The sequence below is a fragment of the Microcebus murinus genome, chromosome 13, assembly GCF_040939455.1.
Source record: "Microcebus murinus isolate Inina chromosome 13, M.murinus_Inina_mat1.0, whole genome shotgun sequence".
Taxonomy (NCBI): domain Eukaryota; kingdom Metazoa; phylum Chordata; class Mammalia; order Primates; family Cheirogaleidae; genus Microcebus; species Microcebus murinus.
The window spans coordinates 72435910-72454526 of NC_134116.1; the positions used below are offsets into that span (position 1 = coordinate 72435910).

Below are 18617 nucleotides of genomic sequence, written 5' to 3' on the forward strand. Positions count from 1 at the left end.
TCATTTAAGAACTTTTTCTGGTGGTACACTGGGATCCATCAAAGATTAATAAAATATAATAATTAGCCAGGCGCGGTAGCTCACATGCCTATAATCCTAGCACTCTGGGAGGCCAAAGCGGGTGGATTGCTCTAGGTCAGGAGTTGGAAACCAGCCTGAGCAAGAGCTAGACTCCCGTCTCTACTATAAATAGAAAGAAATTAGTTGGCCAACTAATATATACAGAAAAAATTAGCCGGGCATGGTGGCGCATGCCTGTAGTCCCAGCTACTCGGGAGGCTGAGGCAGTAGGATTGCTTGAGCCTAGGAGTTTGAGGTTGCTGTGAGCTAGGCTGATGCCACGGCACTCACTCTAGCCTGGGCAACAGAGTGAGACCCTGTTTCAAAAAATAAATAAATAAATAAAATAATTATAACCAGTTTTCTTTACTTTTCATGTAATGATTTGAAAAAGAAAAGCATATTCCCCACTTCTGCAAATAAAACTCAATTTTACAGCATAATTTAATGTCAAAGCAAGAGGAGTATGCTACAAAAGATTTCACAGAACTATATAAAAAGCAAATGAACTTTCATCATAGGCAACTATTATATAAGACAATTCGCACAAAGGTAAAAGCATTTTATACCAGGTGAATAATGAACTGTATTTTTATGGCCTGATCAAGTAGTCAAGGGAACTACTATAAATTATGCCTTGAAAACAGAATAAGCTTGATGTATGACTATGACCCTCAAAAGTTAGTCAAATTCTAGAATTTACCTGGAAAATATTTAGAGGAAAAATATCACCCTGCTAATAACCATTAATCAGCTACTATCTGCCAGGCATTGGAGATATACAGATAGGCAAGGCACAAATATGCGAATAAACAATGATAATACATCCTCTCATCTGTTACATTCAGTTAAAACTAGTGTAAGAATTATAAAGTCATAAATAATGCTCTTTGCTAACTTGGTTGACAGAATCATTATTTTCACAATATATTACCTTTAATTTAAATTCGAGCTGGGGTAAAACAGAGAGCAGCAAATGACTATCAATATTGTAGAGCTCCAAAATTAAATCAAAGACATGCTCTGACAAATCGCTGATAGATGTTTTCCCAAGCATCAGAACCTGATTAAAAAACTTTTGAAGAGAAAGAAAATTTATCATTAGTAGAAACACCATAGATAAAATGAATTTTCTCAAATATTAATTATTATTCAATCAAATTCATCACTATTTCATACAAAGTCAAACTAGGCATGTCAAAATATTTTCTAACAATAGGTAGGAAATCACTACAGACTACATGAAAAGACAAAAGCATAGAATTCATCTATGAATAATTTGTACTGAATCATCAATTAGTATTTCAACAAATATCCTACTTTCCAAACACACTTTGTTCCTCATTACGATACTTACTACATTCTATGCTACAGAATTATTGTGTTCATATCTGTGATGGTTAATTTTAGTGTCAACTTGACTGCATTAAGGGATACCTAGATAGCAGGCAAAGCATGATTTTTGGGTGTGTCTGCAAGGGTGTTTCCAGAAGAGACTGGCACGTAGACTGAGTAGATAGAGATCCACCCTCAACAGAGATAGGCACCATCCAATAGGCTGTGGGGGCCCAAAAGAACAACAAGGCAGAAGAAAAGGTGAATTCACTCTCTTTTTCTTCTGGAGTTGGGATACTTCTCCTATCCTTAGATATCAGAACTCCAGGTCTCCAGCCTTCGAACTCCAGGAATTGCCCCGGTGGCACCCCTCTGTGTTCTCAAGCCTTCTGTCTCTGACTAAGAGTGACATCATCACTGTCCCTGGTTCTCCAGCTTGCGGATGGCCTCTTGTGGGACTTTTCAGCCTCCATAATTACATAAGCCAATTCCCCCAATAAATCCCCTCTTACACATACAGGTATACACATATACATATACATTCATACACTACTCACAATTGGATCTGTTTCTCTAGAGAACCCTAATACAATGCCTTAATATCACTAGATAAATTCCTTAAGGGCAAGGGATGACCTCTTGTTCACTTTAGCATATATGGGAGACAACAGCATCTAAGATAAAGCCTTTTTACATGTTCAGAGCAGGAGCCAATTCTATTTTTAAAATATATAATTTTGTATTTTTAATACAAAACAACCCCTTTCTGACCCTTTTGGTTTTATTTTACATTCTGATAAAAAATGTGTACATTTATACAAGGTTTACAACTACAATTAAAATCCAATTAAAAGCACAAACACACACAAGAAAAATCCAAATTTAAACAATATTTTTCCTATTAGGCAGCTAGCTCTAATTTCTACACTCAAATCATTCATCACATTACCACTGAAATGGGTAAAGATACATGGCATACTGGCCAAGTTCATTTCCATTTAAAATCTTCCAAACACATAATATATTAAAACGCAGAACGTACACCACATAGTCTCAACCACTTTCCTCTGTTTCCATGGAGAAGGTTAAGGATTCTTTACACTATACAAGCTGCCCTGATCTTTATTCTATGACAGTTAATCTATTTCTTGGCTTAATTAGCTTTTTGCTTTCTATAGTGAAAGCACAGAGTAAAGAATTTCACATTTCTATGCATTTTCTGCTTACTTTTAGTTCTCAGGCTGGTTTTTATTTGGAGACAGAGTGTCACTCTTGTTGCCTTGGCTAGAGTGCCATGGCGTTAGCCTCGCTCACAGCAACCTCTAACTCCTCTAACAACCTCAAGCAATCCTCCTGCCTCAGCCTCCCAAGTAGCTGGGACTACAGGCATGTGCCATCATGCCCAGCTAATTTTTTCTATATATTTTTAGTTGGCCAATTAATTTCTTTCTATTTTTAGTAGAGATGGGGTCTCACTCTTGCTCAGGCTGGTCTCGAACTCTTGAGTTCAAACGATCCACCTGCCTCGGCCTCCCAGAGTGCTAGGATTATAGGTGTGAGCCACCATGCCTGGCCCTCAGGTTGTTTTTAAGGAAAGTTTTTTAGGTCTATGAACTGGTACAGGATACCTAACCATGAAGGGGATAAAAGAACAAATTATATTTTGCTATTCTTTATTGGTTTTAAAAATAACTTGTTTGTACTATCAATTTTGTGGGAAAAGAATTATATAACATCAAAGATTAAATTCTTATTCAGGTTGAAAATAAAGTGGCTATTTTGCTTCCATTCACAAGTTTTCTCCTGCTTAAAAAATAGTAAAATCCCTCAATCTACCTTTCCTTAAAAAAGAACAATAATCCTTCCCGATCTGGCCACCAGGTGGTCAAACCATTGTCTTCTTCTTCTAATGATCTGGAGAAAACTTATTTGAAAAATGGAAAGCCAAAAATAAAAAAAAAAATTCCCTGGTTTAATGTCTCAAATTTCATCAAACACATATATTGAACACTTATAATCAGCAAAAAGGCAACCAAGTTGATCTTCTCCAGTGTATAACAAGAGCCTAGCACGGAGTCTGACACAGAGTAGGCAGTACATATCCAATGCATATTTGGTAAGTGAATAATATGCAATAGGTATTATAATGCAAATATGCATAAAACAATACAAGCCCTTCATAAGCCTTAAAATTTAGTAGAGGCAGACATAGATTTTATTAAAATATTTCTTCCAAAAATCATTAGTCTTTCATTTACAAATGTGTAGCTAACTTACACACTACAAATTACATTGTTTAATTTAAAAAAATACTTCCTAATCAAAGACATCCCAGGTCACAAATAATTTTTACCTTAGATTTACATGGTTAATTTTAATTATAAAAGTGCTTTCACATTACTTAACACATTCCTTACCACTACCCAAGCATTTTTAGTGTCAATTTAAAGATACAAAAACAGAGGCTTAGTGAGAATAAACAACCAACCAAAATTCTACCTATTTCAACAAGGATTTGATACATTTTCAGTCCAGCAAAATAATTTCTTTGATATATCCCAAACTAGTGATAAAAAAAGATCTGGTGAAAAATAATGTCACCACTAAGAAACAATACACATAGGAAATTTTTTGAATTGGCATTGCGTACATTTTGTTTTTGATGTTTTACCTTTTTAAAATATACATGTACTTTTTAGTTTCCTGGGTTGTCATGTTACAACAAATTCTATTTTGAAAAAATAACCTACAATATCACCAGTGATTTCTCCAGTCTTTATATGTAAGAATCATTATCTATAAAAAAAACAACTTGAATATGTCTATATGCATGAGTCAAAAAGTAACATACAGAAAAGAGAGATAAATGAAGTTATTCCTCAGTATCTTATTCCTATTTTTACTTGATAATTCTCTACTAGGAAGATAAAGGAATAATGGCTATTTCATCTATAAGTCGAAAAGGGCTAAGAATGACTTCTAACATTATATTAATTTTATCCTACTATAAGACAATTAAGTTCATTAGAAAGTGATTTTACACATAATTATATCATAATTATATATATCTGTTTGAAGTAGAATAATAAGAGAATTTATAAGGGAATTAAATGTAGGAAAAAGCAAGTCTTAATGACTTATTAGTTGACCCACAAATAAGGCAAGGGACAAGAAAACAGGGAGAGATAAGAAAATAATGGACAACACATTAGGAATAAGTACATAATTGAAAGTGTGTTCACAGCACTTTGCTAGTCCTCTGACCCCTGTTCCCCAGCTTTTGATAAAATTATAATAAGAAAGGAAGGGTCTATTTCTGTTGGCAAGAACAGCAAGAAATTAACAGAAAGTGTAAGTGATAAAGAAATGTTTTTACCTTGATTTATCTGAGATTGCTAAAAGTATTTCTTTGTCCTTTTTTCTTTCTTTAATTTTTATTACAAACATTTTCAAACATGCAAAAGTTGAGAGAAGAGTATAATGAACCTAATCACCCAGATCAAACAAATATCATCATTCTATCGTAGGCTTTTTTAAATTTAATTACCCCACTCAAATATTTATTTCCCTCAATCACAGAAGAGATATCAACATAGTAGAGTGTTCTTTTCTTATTTTTATACCAGAAAAAAAAAAGAAATTAAGTAAGTATTCCCCTAAAAAAAAACATCTAGCTTGGCAATATCAGTTTAAATAAATGACCACCAGGAGGAGCTCACCTAGTGTTCTCTAATAGGCTACGGAAATAGTCATTCAGACTCTCTTGAAGCAAGAAAAAGAGAAGGTATAATTAATCACATAATGCTTAAGTCTGGGTCTACACAGTTCAAGTGCCACTAAGTCAATAATGAAAAAACTCAATCCCACCAATTTATCTCAGCCAATACCCTAAGACTCACAAAACTGCAGAAATCAATATTTGGAGTTCCCTACTTAAGATAGATTACATAGAATTTACTTCTACAGCTTCTGAAAGTTCACAATTCAGAATAATTTCCTTACAAATTAAATTCATGTTTCCAAATCATCATGTGTTTAGAATTCCTTAAGGTCATAAGCCAGAAACAAAAACTGTGATTTACAAAGGTACTTTTTTATGAAGTATACTATTTTTCAAAGTATATCTTTTCATGATATATTAATATTTATATACTGACTTTAAATTTTTATATGCTACAAGAAAAATTCTCCTTCAATAAACTTCAGGAGTTCCATTGTATACATATACCAAAAAAGAAAAAAATATATATATATAAAAAAAAAATAAACTTCAGGAGAATTAAATACATAAGTAATTATAAAAGGCTTTCTTTTTTTACTTTATTTGAGAAGACAAATTTATATCCTTTACTTTTTAGAAGTGGGTGAAAGCAAAAAGCAGGTGGAAGAACAGAGCTGTTACACAATACCAGGGACCACCATTAACACCAAATTCTATATTTGTGCTCCAGGAGGCACCATTCACATAAAATACAGTATGAACGGTACCACCCAGAGCTGTGAAACTCAATGAACTATGGAGAGAAAATAAAACTTACTATAAGCTTCTGTAAGTGAACCTAGGAGCTAAAAAATATTTTTTCTAAAAATAAGTACACGATAGTCAATCATAAATAAGTAGATTTGGGGTGATAGTGAAAAGGTTCATTTCACTGCAATTCTTCCTCTTTTTCAGAAAAGATACATTTATATGGAATCTACCCCAGCAACAGCAATAGAAAGTAACTTTCACCAAATCACTAATGCCATTCATACTCCCCTTCTTCAATTTCTAGGTCTTGATAATAGTTCATATCTTCTTGTACTAATCAATTCAACCTACAAAAAGCTGTAAGCAAGTTCTCTGAATAACGAACCATTCCATTTAACCATATTTCTATAAGTAGAAACAAATAGTGTATCTTGCTAACCAAAATAAAAGTTGTTTTAGTTCATAGGCAATTTGAAAGAAGCGAATGAATGAACAAACAGGATGAGAGTTATTCTTGCAGAAAATATTAAGAATAATTTCAATTAAAGAAGAGAAAGAAAATACATGATTTAATGCTTAAAACATCACAAAATTAAAAGTATATACTACTTGCTGAAATTTTGCTTCTAGCAAATCTTTAAACTTTTGGCTTAATCGTTCTGACAATCAATTACAAGTACACTTACATTGGTAATATATGGTTCAATAGCTTGAGCTGTCCTCTTCAGTAAAGCCTTTGCCAAATCATATGCTTGCTTGTTTAAATTCTGAAAAACATAAATATCTATATTGTAGATCTCTATGAAAAACAAAATATTTTATATATTTTAAAAAGCTATTCTTAAGTAAATAAGTGAAAAAACTAAGACTCAATTAGAATAAAAAACGAGAAGGCAAAGCCACTTTTCTTAGGAAAGATCCTTTCCATGCAAGGATAACTATATTCGCTTATTTATAACATAATATAAACTAAATAGAAATGGTCAGTAAATGATTATTAGCTAGAGAAGGAGATACTCAGTCATTTTAAATCTAGTCCCCAAGTCAAATCAGTTTAGCTGAGTACAAATACAGGCTGTTCCACTCTAGGTCCAGAAAATCCAAAACATCCTAAGAGGATGAACTGGTGTGGGCAGCAATGGGGAATCAGGAAGGATTCTGAGGCAGTTATGGGAAAGCATATTTAAACAAGCACATCTCAGAGCACAGATAAGTCCAAGGATACAACAGGAAACAATATAAATAGTAATGTATGGGGAGAAAGGGTACAAGAAAAAACATCTTAAGAAAATGTGTTTCTAAGAGACTTTGATAATAATAGAAGAAACTAAAGATCTGAAGTTGAGTCACTACTCCAGTTTAAACATGTTACAGTAAAAGAAATACTGTATATATTCTTACTCCTACTTTAATGCTTGTATTGTATTATTTTGTTCATTTCTAATTGCTGTTTAGCATTTTACTACATAACATGCCTCAGCTTATTTACTGATTCTACTATATAGGAACATTAAAATATATGTATCTTATACATATGAGAAATAATTTTCTGTAAATTGTTCGCCATTTTCAACTGGGCTATTTTGTCCTCTTCTTTTTCATAGAATTTCTCCATAAATTCTATACATTAAACCTCTGTCAATTATCGATGCTCTTCTACTTATGATAAGGTTACATCCTGATAAACCCATTGTTAAATGAAAATGCATTTAATACCCCAACAGATCCATCATAAAATCAAAAATTATAAGTCAATCCATCATAAGTCAGGGACCATCTGTACATGTGTATCTCAGTGTATATTTGTCTTTTCACAATGTTTATGGTGTCTTAAAGTATACAGAAGTTTTTATTTTTTGTATGTTTTTTGATATATAATAGTTGTACATGTTTTGGGATACACGTAATATTTTGTTACACATATACAATGGGTAATGATCAAATCAGGGTAACTGAGTCATCTATCACCTCAAATATTTATCTCTTGTGTTGGGAACATTATAAATCTTCTAGCTTTTTGGAATAACTAAAATAAACTACTGTTAACTATAATTTCCCTACTGTACTAGTACTATCAAACACTATTCCTTCTATCTAACCGTATTTTTGTACCCCTCACCACCTTCTCTTAATTTCCCATCTCCATACCCTTCCCAGTCTCCAGTAACCACCATTCTATTCACTACCTCCATGAGATCTACTTTTTTTTAGCTCCTCTCTGGTGAGTGAGAACATGTGATATTTGTCTTTCTGTGCCTGGCTTATTTCACTTAACATAATGACCAGTTCCATCCACATTTGCCACAAATGATAGGACTACGTTCTTTTTATGGCTGAGTAATATTCCATTATGTATTTATATCACATTTTCTTGATTCACTCATCCATTTATGGACACAGGTTGATTCCAATATCTTGGTTAATGTCAATAGAAGTTTTTAATTTTAATGTAATCAAATATATCAATCTTTTCTTGCATGGCTTCTTCTCTTTATATCCTTCTTAAGAAATTCATTCCCACCTTGGGTTTATAAAGATGATGTTTTTTATTTTCAAATAAAATTTTAAAGATTTACTTTTCAGATTTACTTTTCCAGATTACATTTTCAGATCTACTTTTCTTTATTCCAGCTGTATTTTTTATCTATGGTACAAAATAAGAAATCTAACTTTATTATTTTCCATATGGGTGGTCAATTGCCCTAAAATCATTAAGTAGTCCATTATTCCTTTCAATGACTTGTATTAATAATAAAAGAAATGTTGGGAGATTTGTTATTTGTTATTGCTATTTATGGAAGGAGACTCAGTATCATAATGATGTCAATTTTCTATATACTGGTCAATAATTCAATTAAAATAGAAACTGGTAGCATGTGCATGTATATAAATTGACAAGCTAAATTGAAAGTTCACATGGAAGAGCAAATGGCCAGTAATAACAAAACAATTTTGAAAAATAAGAAAATGGAGACCCAGTAAGACTTATTTTCATACATCCCTTTGACTATAATCAAGCAGTAATAGACAAAGGAACATTGGAAGGAATGGAGAATTTTTTTTTTTTTTTTTTTGAGACAGAGTCTCGCTTTGTTGCCCAGGCTAGAGTGAGTGCTATGGCGTCAGCCTAGCTCACAGCAACCTCAAACTCCTGGGCTCAAGCAATCCTGCTGCCCCAGCCTCCCAAGTAGCTGGGACTACAGGCATTCGCCACCATGCCCGGCTAATTTTTTGTATATATATTTTTAGTTGGCCAATTAATTTCTTTCTATTTATAGTAGAGACGGGGTCTCGCTCTTGCTCAGGCTGGTTTCGAACTCCTGACCTCAAGCAATCCGCCCGCCTCGGCCTCCCAGAGAGCTAGGATTACAGGCGTGAGCCACCACGCCTGGCCTAGGAATGGAGAATTTGTAAATGGATACATGGTTATGTAGGAGCTGAGAGAATGGGAATTATTAATACTCAATTACAATGATTTTCAACAAAAATGTCATGTACATTTTTATTAAATTTCTAAGTAGTCTGTCTTTATTAAAGCTACTAGTCAAAATTTTTTGAAATTATGCTAACAGATTTTTGTAAATTCTTGTATCTAGCAACCTTCCAGAACTTTCTTATCTGTTCTAGAAATTTTTCTATACATTGTTTTGTGTTTTCTGCACAGGCAATGATATCATCTGCAAATAACTTCAGTTTTCTTTCTTCTTTCTAATCCTTTTATATTTTGTCTTGTTTTATTTCACTGAATTAGGACCTCTAGTATAATGTTGGTTAGAATTAGATGTGTTTCCCCAAAAATAAGACAGGGTCTTATATTTATTGTTCCTTAAGAAGACACCCTAGGGCTTATTTTCCCCTCAAAGCCTCAGCTTGCAGCATGCACAGAATGGCCAGGACCTGATAGGGGGAGCCGACCCTGGTGGGGCTGCCCACACCTTACCGGTCACCTCTAGGATAGTAGTTGTCACGAAGGGGCAGATGAGAAGGGCTGCTCACCTTCTTTACCGTTCCACGAGGAAATGCATGAGTTGTGCAGACACACTGCATAGCCACGCTCATCACCAGGTCTTATTTTCAGGGTAGGGCTTATATTGCGCAAATGCCTAGAAATCCTGCTAGAGCTTATTTTATGGGTAGGTCTTATTTTCGGGGAAACACAGTATTTGCCTTCTGCCTGAGTAAAAGTGACATTTTCACAATGTTCCTAACTTCAAAGATAATGCTTCAACACTTCATCATTAAATATTGTACCATACATATCTCCATGTCAGTTTAAAGAAGTTCCTTTCTATTTTAAACTCGCTAAGAGTTTTTATCATAAATTATACTAAATTGTATCATTCTTTTTCTATATCTATTAATATTTTTCTCTTTGATCTATTAATTTAAACAAATATTACTTAGGCTATCACTGACATTGTCTAATGTTGATCCATCCTTGTATTCCTAAAATAAAGTTAATTTGGTCATTATCAATAGTATTCTATACCATTCTAAAAGCTATTATTTTATATTGGATTTATATGACTATATTCACAAGTTCAATTAGCCTATGATTCTCTTTTCTTGCTTAGATCTTGCCTGGTTTCCCTAGATCAAACTCTGCTCAAAAGTGAGTTATGCTGGCCGGGCGCGGTGGCTCACGCCTGTAATCCTAGCTCTCTGGGAGGCCGAGGCGGGCGGATTGCTCGAGGTCGGGAGTTCAAAACCAGCCTGAGCAAGAGCGAGACCCCGTCTCTACTATAAATAGAAAGAAACTAATTGGCCAACTAATATATATAGAAAAAATTAGCTGGGCATGGTGGTGCATGCCTGTAGTCCCAGCTACTTGGGAGGCTGAGACAGAAGGATCGCTTGAGCCCAGGAGTCTGAGGTTGCTGTGAGCTAGGCTGACGCCACGGCACTCACTCTAGCCTAGGCAACAAAGTGAGACTCTGTCTCAAAAAAAAAAAAAAAAAAAAAAAAGTGAGTTATGGAGTATCCATTCTATTCTATCATCTGGAAGTTTACTGAAGATTATGACTATTTGCTGTTTAAATGGACAACGGAAATTTCCTGGTGATGGGTTTAGGTTCTTTTGTTGCTGATTTGAGCTCTGCCACTGTTATTGTTGCTGCTGTTACTGTTGCTATTGTTTGAAATGAAAATGAAAGTTTTGTTTTATAGGTAGAATTTTTAAAAACCAATTAAATTTCTTTATTGGTTATTTCTCTCCTTGAAATAAAAAATAAATGTAAATAAATAAATAAATAAAAAGATTGTATCTCTTGAGACAAATTTGGCAAGTTATATTTTCTAGGAATTTTTTCTAATTTCTAATGTTAGTATAAAATATTGTTCATGGAACCACGTTTTGATCTTTTCCATGTCTGTGTTCCTTATTTCATTCTAAAACTGTTACTGATACCTTGTTCCATTCTTTTCTTCAACTTGAGAAGTATTTGCCTATTTAATATATTCTTCAAATTACCAACTTTGGGTTTCTGTGAAATGTCACTGTGTTTTCTATTTCATTAATTTCTGATCTTCACTGTTTTCTTCTTTGTACATTTTGTTTATTTTGATAATGCTTTCATAACTTCTTAAATTGGACACTTAGCTATAAAGTTACATTTAAGCTGCATTTCACAAGTTTTAATACGTATCATTCTAATTATCATTTCTAAATATTTTATAATTGCCATTATGATTTGTTTTGCCAGATTAATTATGCTTGCCATTAAACTTATAGTTTTGTGTTGCATATCCTCAATATTCTTACAAACTCTTGGTCTACTTTATTTATAATCACTGAAAAATGTGTTAAAATAGCACACTAAATTATGAATGTGCTTCTTTCTCCCCTACTTCATTCAATTTGAGCTTTGTATATTTTGAATCTGTGTGCATACAAGTTTAGATATCTTCCCAAGTACTGAACCTTTTATTATTTTTTTTTTTTTTTTTTTTTTGAGACAGAGTCTCGCTTTGTTGCCCAGGCTAGAGTGAGTGCCGTGGCGTCAGCCTAGCTCACAGCAACCTCAAACTCCTGGGCTCAAGTGATCCTTCTGCCTCAGCCTCCCGGGTAGCTGGGACTACAGGCATGCGCCACCATGCCCGGCTAATTTTTTTTTTTATATATATATCAGTTGGCCAATTAATTTCTTTCTATTTATAGTAGAGACGGGGTCTCGCTCTTGCTTAGGCTGGTTTTGAACTCCTGACCTTGAGCAATCCGCCCGCCTCGGCCTCCCAAGAGCTAGGATTACAGGCGTGAGCCACAGCGCCCGGCCCTGAACCTTTTATTATTATATAAATCCCTTCTTTATCCAGTAAAGACTACTAAGTCTAATATTAACATAAGCCATCTCAGTATTCTTTCAGTTTGTATTTGCCTAACAAGTCTTTTTTCCATCCTTTTGCATTCAACCTTTTTGTGACTATATTTTAGTTGTATTTCTTATTAACAACAACCAGCTGGATCATCTTCAATCCAATCTAACAATCTGTCTTATGTAGTAAAATACAGGCCATTTACACTTACTATAATTCTTCCTTTTATCGTAATCCTTAAAATTTTAACATGAATACTTCATTTAAAATTTAAAGTTAAACAACAGCAACAATAGCTCTAAATACTCCTGATCATCCCAGGATCATATCCTACTAAACCACTCAATATTATATATTTATTTGTATCCAATACTTTAAGACCAATTTGTTAATAGCCCTTTAATTAACCATTATAATTATTTCTGCTACTGTTTTTGTTTTATGTATCAGTTCTTATTTAGAGCATTTCTTGTTCATCACTATTTCTTATATCTCACTTCTCAACTCAATGTCCTTCATCCTAAAGTACTCATTCACATAGTTTCTTTCAGGAAGACTATTGACTCATGAATACTTAATGTCTTCATTTAACTCAAACTGGATATACAACTCTAGGTTGACAATTATTTTATCTTAGCACCAGGAAATACACTTCCATTATTTTCTGGCATCTATCACTGCAATTTAGAAGTCAGCAACCAGTTTAACCTTCATTCTTTGGTAAGGGCTATGCCTTTTCATTCTAGGTACTTTATACATTATTTCTGTTTTGGTGTTCCACAATTTCTCCAGGATATTCCTGGACAGGGATTTCTTTCTTATTTATTCGGCTTATTATACCTTTTTCTACCTAATCCCTAAATTCATGCTTTTCACTAATTCGGGAATATTTTAAGTTAATTTCTACTTGAACATCATCTCTTCTCTGCTCTGTTGTCCTGAAATCACAATTAAATACATCTGACCTTATTTTTCATGTTTTCTTTATCTCATTATATCGACATCATTTCCTCACATCTATCCATTCTCTAAAATTATATATAATCCAATCAAGATTTTAATTTCAATGACCATTTTTCCCTTCTAATAAGTTTTTTCCTAACTGCTTTCATATGTCTAGTTATTGTGTTTTTTAGCTCCTATTTAAATGTATTTTATCATAATCCTTTTAAGGGTATTTATGATTTTTTAAAACTTTGTTAGAATGTTTTATTCAGTGCCATAAACATTCACTAAACTACACAAAGCTAAAATTATGCAAAGGACTGCAAAAGTGCCTTGGGAAATTTCCAGTCTAAGCTAAACAGAGTAAGCAGAGGATTGAATTCTAAGTAGTTGGTGGAAGATTCCAGCTCCTCTATTTACAGATAGGGGTTAAGTAGGTCCTAGGATTCTAGTTTCTGGAAATACCTACAGATCCTCTCCCTAAAGCATGGCCAAGGAGAAAATGTGCATTTAAGAAGTACCTTGAACAAAGTCTTTTTCATAGCAATGGATAGATAGAAGCCTTGAATGCCTCTGGTAGTCAAGCTGCTAGGTGTAGAAAGTCAAACTCAATACTGAATCTGCATCCAGGAGGGACTGTCTTGCAGAGTTCACAAGCAGATGTGGGATCTAAAGGACTGTGTGTCCAGTCAAGTGCAGCCCCTTTGGGAGGCCTACTGAGTCTCCTCCTAAACACCCAGCCTTCCTTTCTAGGGCATTCTGTGGTTGGATTCCTGAGCCCCGTCTCCCAACCTAAGCACACAGGGCAGAGAGCTTTCGGTATCAGGCCAGGTACCCCTGGCTTATCTGCTCTGGGGAAGTAACAGTAGCTGAGTCCCAAGCTAGTTTTTATAGCTCATTTAATAAAAAAGGATAACAAGTATCCCTAACCAGATGTGGACACTAAGATGAAGGAGGCAGTCTTCTACCTTCCCTCTCTCTCTCTCAGTCACCAGTGAAAAAGGTGAGGCTGGGCTGGGTGGAGTCAGGACACAGTGAACTTCATCCAGGATGTACAGTGAAGAATGAGAGAGGCAGGTGAGGAGCAAATGGTAGCTGGTCAGAGCCCACAGCACACCAGCACGTATGATTTTTATCTAATCAACATATTATCTGAATTTTTGTAATCTAATCTTGCTATTTATAGTATCTGCTGACTTTTAGCACTGATAGACTAATTCTTTTAAGAATTTGGAAATTTGGGGTGGGGCAAAGGCAATATAAGTAACCTAAACATTTGTACCCCCATAATATGCTGCAATTAAAAAATTTAAAAATTTAAAAAAAAAGAATTCGGAAATTTTGGATTATGAGATCATTTTTATTGAAACATTTTTTGTGTCAATGCTATGTAGCTATAGACTAAGATTGTATGTTGCCAGAGAGGTCTTAAATTTGCAAAGATTTTTATACTGGTGATTCCTGTGCTCCTCTCCTTAACCAGAGCCCTTCTATGTCACAGAACCATATTTTGAACTGAGAGTCAGTCATTTTCAAAAATCAAAACACACACACACAAAAAAATAAATACATTCTGATCAACATCACCCAGGCAGGAAACACTGCCATCATCATATCCCTTGTCTCCCGATTAGTAGAGATTTCCTTTTTAATTTCACCCCTCCTCCCTATATTACCACTATCTTTTCGGTAAGACTCTAAATCAGGGGTCCTCAAACTTTCTAAACAGGGAGCCAGTTCACTGTCCCTCAGACCAGTGGAGGGCCAGACTATAGTTTAAAAAAAACTATGAACCAACTCCTATGCACATTGCACATATATTTTTTTGAAGTAAAAAAACAAACGGGCAAAAACACCCACATGTGGCCCATGGGCCTTACGTAGTTTGAGGACGCCTGCCCTAACTGGTTCCCACTCCCAACATGTAAAGTTATATAACAGAATCTACGTAGCTATTCACTCACTCTCTAAAATACACTCTATATAAAACTGAATTATCACAGATATTTTATTACCTGACTGAATGTATTATTTCTTCTTTTCATTTAGTGACTAAGTGTATCATGCTTTATTACACATTAAATACAATAAATACATATTAATATTAGTCAACAGATTCTCTAAAACTAAGATTATAGCAGGATAAATTGTATTCAGAATCTAAGAACAAATTTTGGACCTTAATATCAATGAGCTTTAGACATAACTTCAGCATATATATATTACTACTTACCTTATGAGCAGGTACCAGGTTTACTAAAACTGTATCCAAAAGCTCCTGAGATACTGTATCACCTTCACAAATAATAGAGCTCATGAGGTCTACCATGTGCATATGAACTTTCTGATTGTGGCCATTGCTGAAATTAAAAATAGACATTTTATTTAAAGTGTAACTGAGATGTACAGGATTTCTTCATGATACTGACAAACATCACACTTTATAAAAGATACTAAAATATTAAATAAAATTCTATATATTCATTTAAGGCTTCCCTCTCCCCCAAATCTTACAATATTAGCCAAAGTATATTTTAAAACTACATTTCTTAGATTACTTTTCCCTAATTTTAGCCAGTTTCACAATTAAAAATGATGAAATCAAAAGCAACTGCAGTTTTGCCTTAAATTCAGAAAGTCAAATTGCTTTGAAGTTAATTCTAGTAAATAATTTCAAGCAATACACAAATAATTTCAAACAATACACAAAAAGCTCAAATAGCCAAATGCATTAAGGAGTTATATGTATTAATAACTTAAATATATAAATAATGTAACCAAAAAAATATTTTATATTGCCTTTATGCCACTTCTATAATCAGTAATTCCTTACAACACAAAATTGATTAAGCACCATTCATTTTAAAAACACCTATAAGAATAAATTTATCTCCATAAAAATAAGCAACTAAAAAAAAAAAAAAATTAAAAATAAAAAAATAAAAAAAAAAAAAAAAAAGAATAAATTTAAATAAATTTAAGATACAACTCTTAGCCTTCTAATATTCATAACAGATTATGCAGATTCACCTGTAAGTTAAAAATTCTTTACTTTTATATTTTTAAAAATATTATATACTTAGTAAAATAAACTTACTTTATAACTGAGAATAAAGTTCTGTATAGTTGGGTAAAAATTTCATTGCTGTCTTCTAACTCGAAGCATATGTTATATGACTTCACCCAAGCAATGTTCTAAAAATAAGTTAAAAAGGTAAACACTTTGGTAAAAATATACAAGCACAAAAAATTACTTTAAAATATCACCTCAAGATATATTACTTACCTCAAGTAAATAAAAATACCTATTGAATTGTGGGCTCTTTGTATCTTCTAGCCCCTTCAACTGCCTTGTTATAAACATAAATATATCCTTTAAAAAAAAGACAAAGTATTATTTAGATTATGAATGCTAAATGATAATATTCACTAAACTCCTAAAGGTACTTCAGTAGTCGTGTGTACATATCATGATAAACCATAAAGATTATAAAGAAAAAACTCCCTTTGGCTAAAATTTTTTAAAAGTACATCTTTATATGAATACTAAATGTATTAGTATCCTTCATAGGAAAATAGTAAACCATTTACCATGATCTTAAAATATATAAAGAAAAGCTTCATCTCACAGCAAGTTAAACAAATAGACCTGAGAACTGAGTCCAAAATTTACACGATTTTTAGAATAAAAATTTTTGCAATGACTGAGAGCTGATAAATTTGCTGGAACAGCACAATATTTGGTAATTATATAGCAAGAGCACAGTTTAGGAATATTAAAGTTAAAAAAAAAAAAACGCCAAGTGACAAAGACAGTAGATTCCATACAAAATACTTAAAAGACCATCAGAAGTCAATTTGTCAAGATTCCTATTTAATCACTATAATTGCTTGCTCTTCCCTACCATTTTCCAATCTATTCCTATCTGTTGCTTTTGATTATTGACCACATCCCTTTTTGTACCTGGATAGACATGTTCAATGTCACTCTGAGTCAAATTTTTATGGAAATGAGTTTCAAGAGAAATGTAGATGTTTTTGAACAGATTGAAAAAGGCCTAAGGTTGGAAAAATTAATTCTGCAAAGGAAGCATGCTATCAATCAATGAAAGAAAAAATGTTTCCCTTTTAGTAAAATAGCAAGCATATTTTAAAAAGAGAGCAATTTAAGATGCAAATGACTGTGTAGCTTTTTAAGAAAAGTACCCCCTTCAAAAAACAACAACACAAACAACAAAAAAACCTCATAGGCCAATATCTCTGATGAACATAGATGCAAACATCCTCAACAAAATAATAGCAAACCAAATTCAACAACACATTAAAAAGATTATCCATCATGATCAAGTGAGCTTCATTCCAGGGATCCAAAGTTGGTTCAACAAATGCAAATCAATCAATGTGACACATTGTATCAACAGAACAAAGGACAAAAACCATATGATCATTTCAATTGATACTGAAAGAGCATTTGATAAAATTCAACACCCCTTCATAATAAAAACTCTCAAAAACTTGGGTATAGAAGGAACATGCATCACCATGACAAAAGCAATGTATGACTAGACAGCTTGTATGGATCGTACTGAACAGGGAAAAACTTAAAGCCTTTCCTCTAAGATCTGGAACAAGACAAGGATCCCCACTTTTACCACTATTATTCAACATAGTATTGGAATTTCTAGCTAGACCAATCAGACAAAAAAAAAAAAAAAAAAGAAATGACATCCAAATTGGGAAGGAAGAAGTCAAATTATTCTTGTTTCCATAGCATATGATCTTTTATCTAAAGAAACTTAATGACTCTACAAAAGAACTATGAGAACTGATAAACAAATTTGCAGTACACAAAAATCAACATCCAAAAATCAGTAGCATTTCTATATGCCAACACTGAACAATATGAAAAAGTAATCTCATTTACAACAGCTACAAAGAAAATATTTAGGAATAAATGTAAAGAAGTGAAAGATCTCTACAATAAAAACTGTAAAACATTGATGAAAGAAATTGAAGAGGACACACAAAAAAATGGGAAGATATTCCATGCTCATGGATAAGAAGAATCAATATTGTTACAATGTCTGTACTACCCACAGCAATCTACAGATTCACCAACATTTCTCACAGAAATAGAAAAAGTAATCCTAAAATGTATATGGAACCACAAAAGACCCAGAATAGCCAAAGCCTCTTAAGCAAAAAGAACAAAACTGGAGGAATCACATTACCTAACTTTAAATTATACTACAGAGCTATAATAAGCAAAACAGCATGGCACTAGCACAAAAACAGACACACAGACCAAGGGAACAGAATAGATAAAAGAATCCAGAAACAAATCTACATATCTATAGTAAACTCATTTTTGACAATAGTGCCAAGAACATACATTGGGGAAAGGACAGTCTCTTGAATAAATTGTGCTGGGAAAACAGAATATCCGTATGCAGATGAATGAAACTAGACCACTATCTCTTGCCATATACAAAAA

The 18617-nt window shown here is 33.3% G+C and overlaps 1 protein-coding gene across 7 annotated transcripts in view; it reads right to left on the reverse strand.

Annotated features, from left to right (window-relative positions):
- PDS5B (PDS5 cohesin associated factor B) overlaps window positions 1-18617 on the reverse strand; it is a 160071-nt gene that overhangs the window by 88962 nt on the left and 52492 nt on the right. For all 7 annotated transcript variants that reach the window (XM_020290441.2, XM_076009501.1, XM_076009503.1 and 4 more), the window contains 5 exons: window positions 16410-16496; window positions 16221-16318; window positions 15357-15483; window positions 6553-6633; window positions 995-1135 (listed from right to left, as the gene is read on the reverse strand). In XM_020290441.2, the coding sequence (XP_020146030.1) occupies window positions 995-1135; window positions 6553-6633; window positions 15357-15483; window positions 16221-16318; window positions 16410-16496 (534 nt within the window). The remainder of the gene's footprint in view (window positions 1-994; window positions 1136-6552; window positions 6634-15356; window positions 15484-16220; window positions 16319-16409; window positions 16497-18617) is intronic.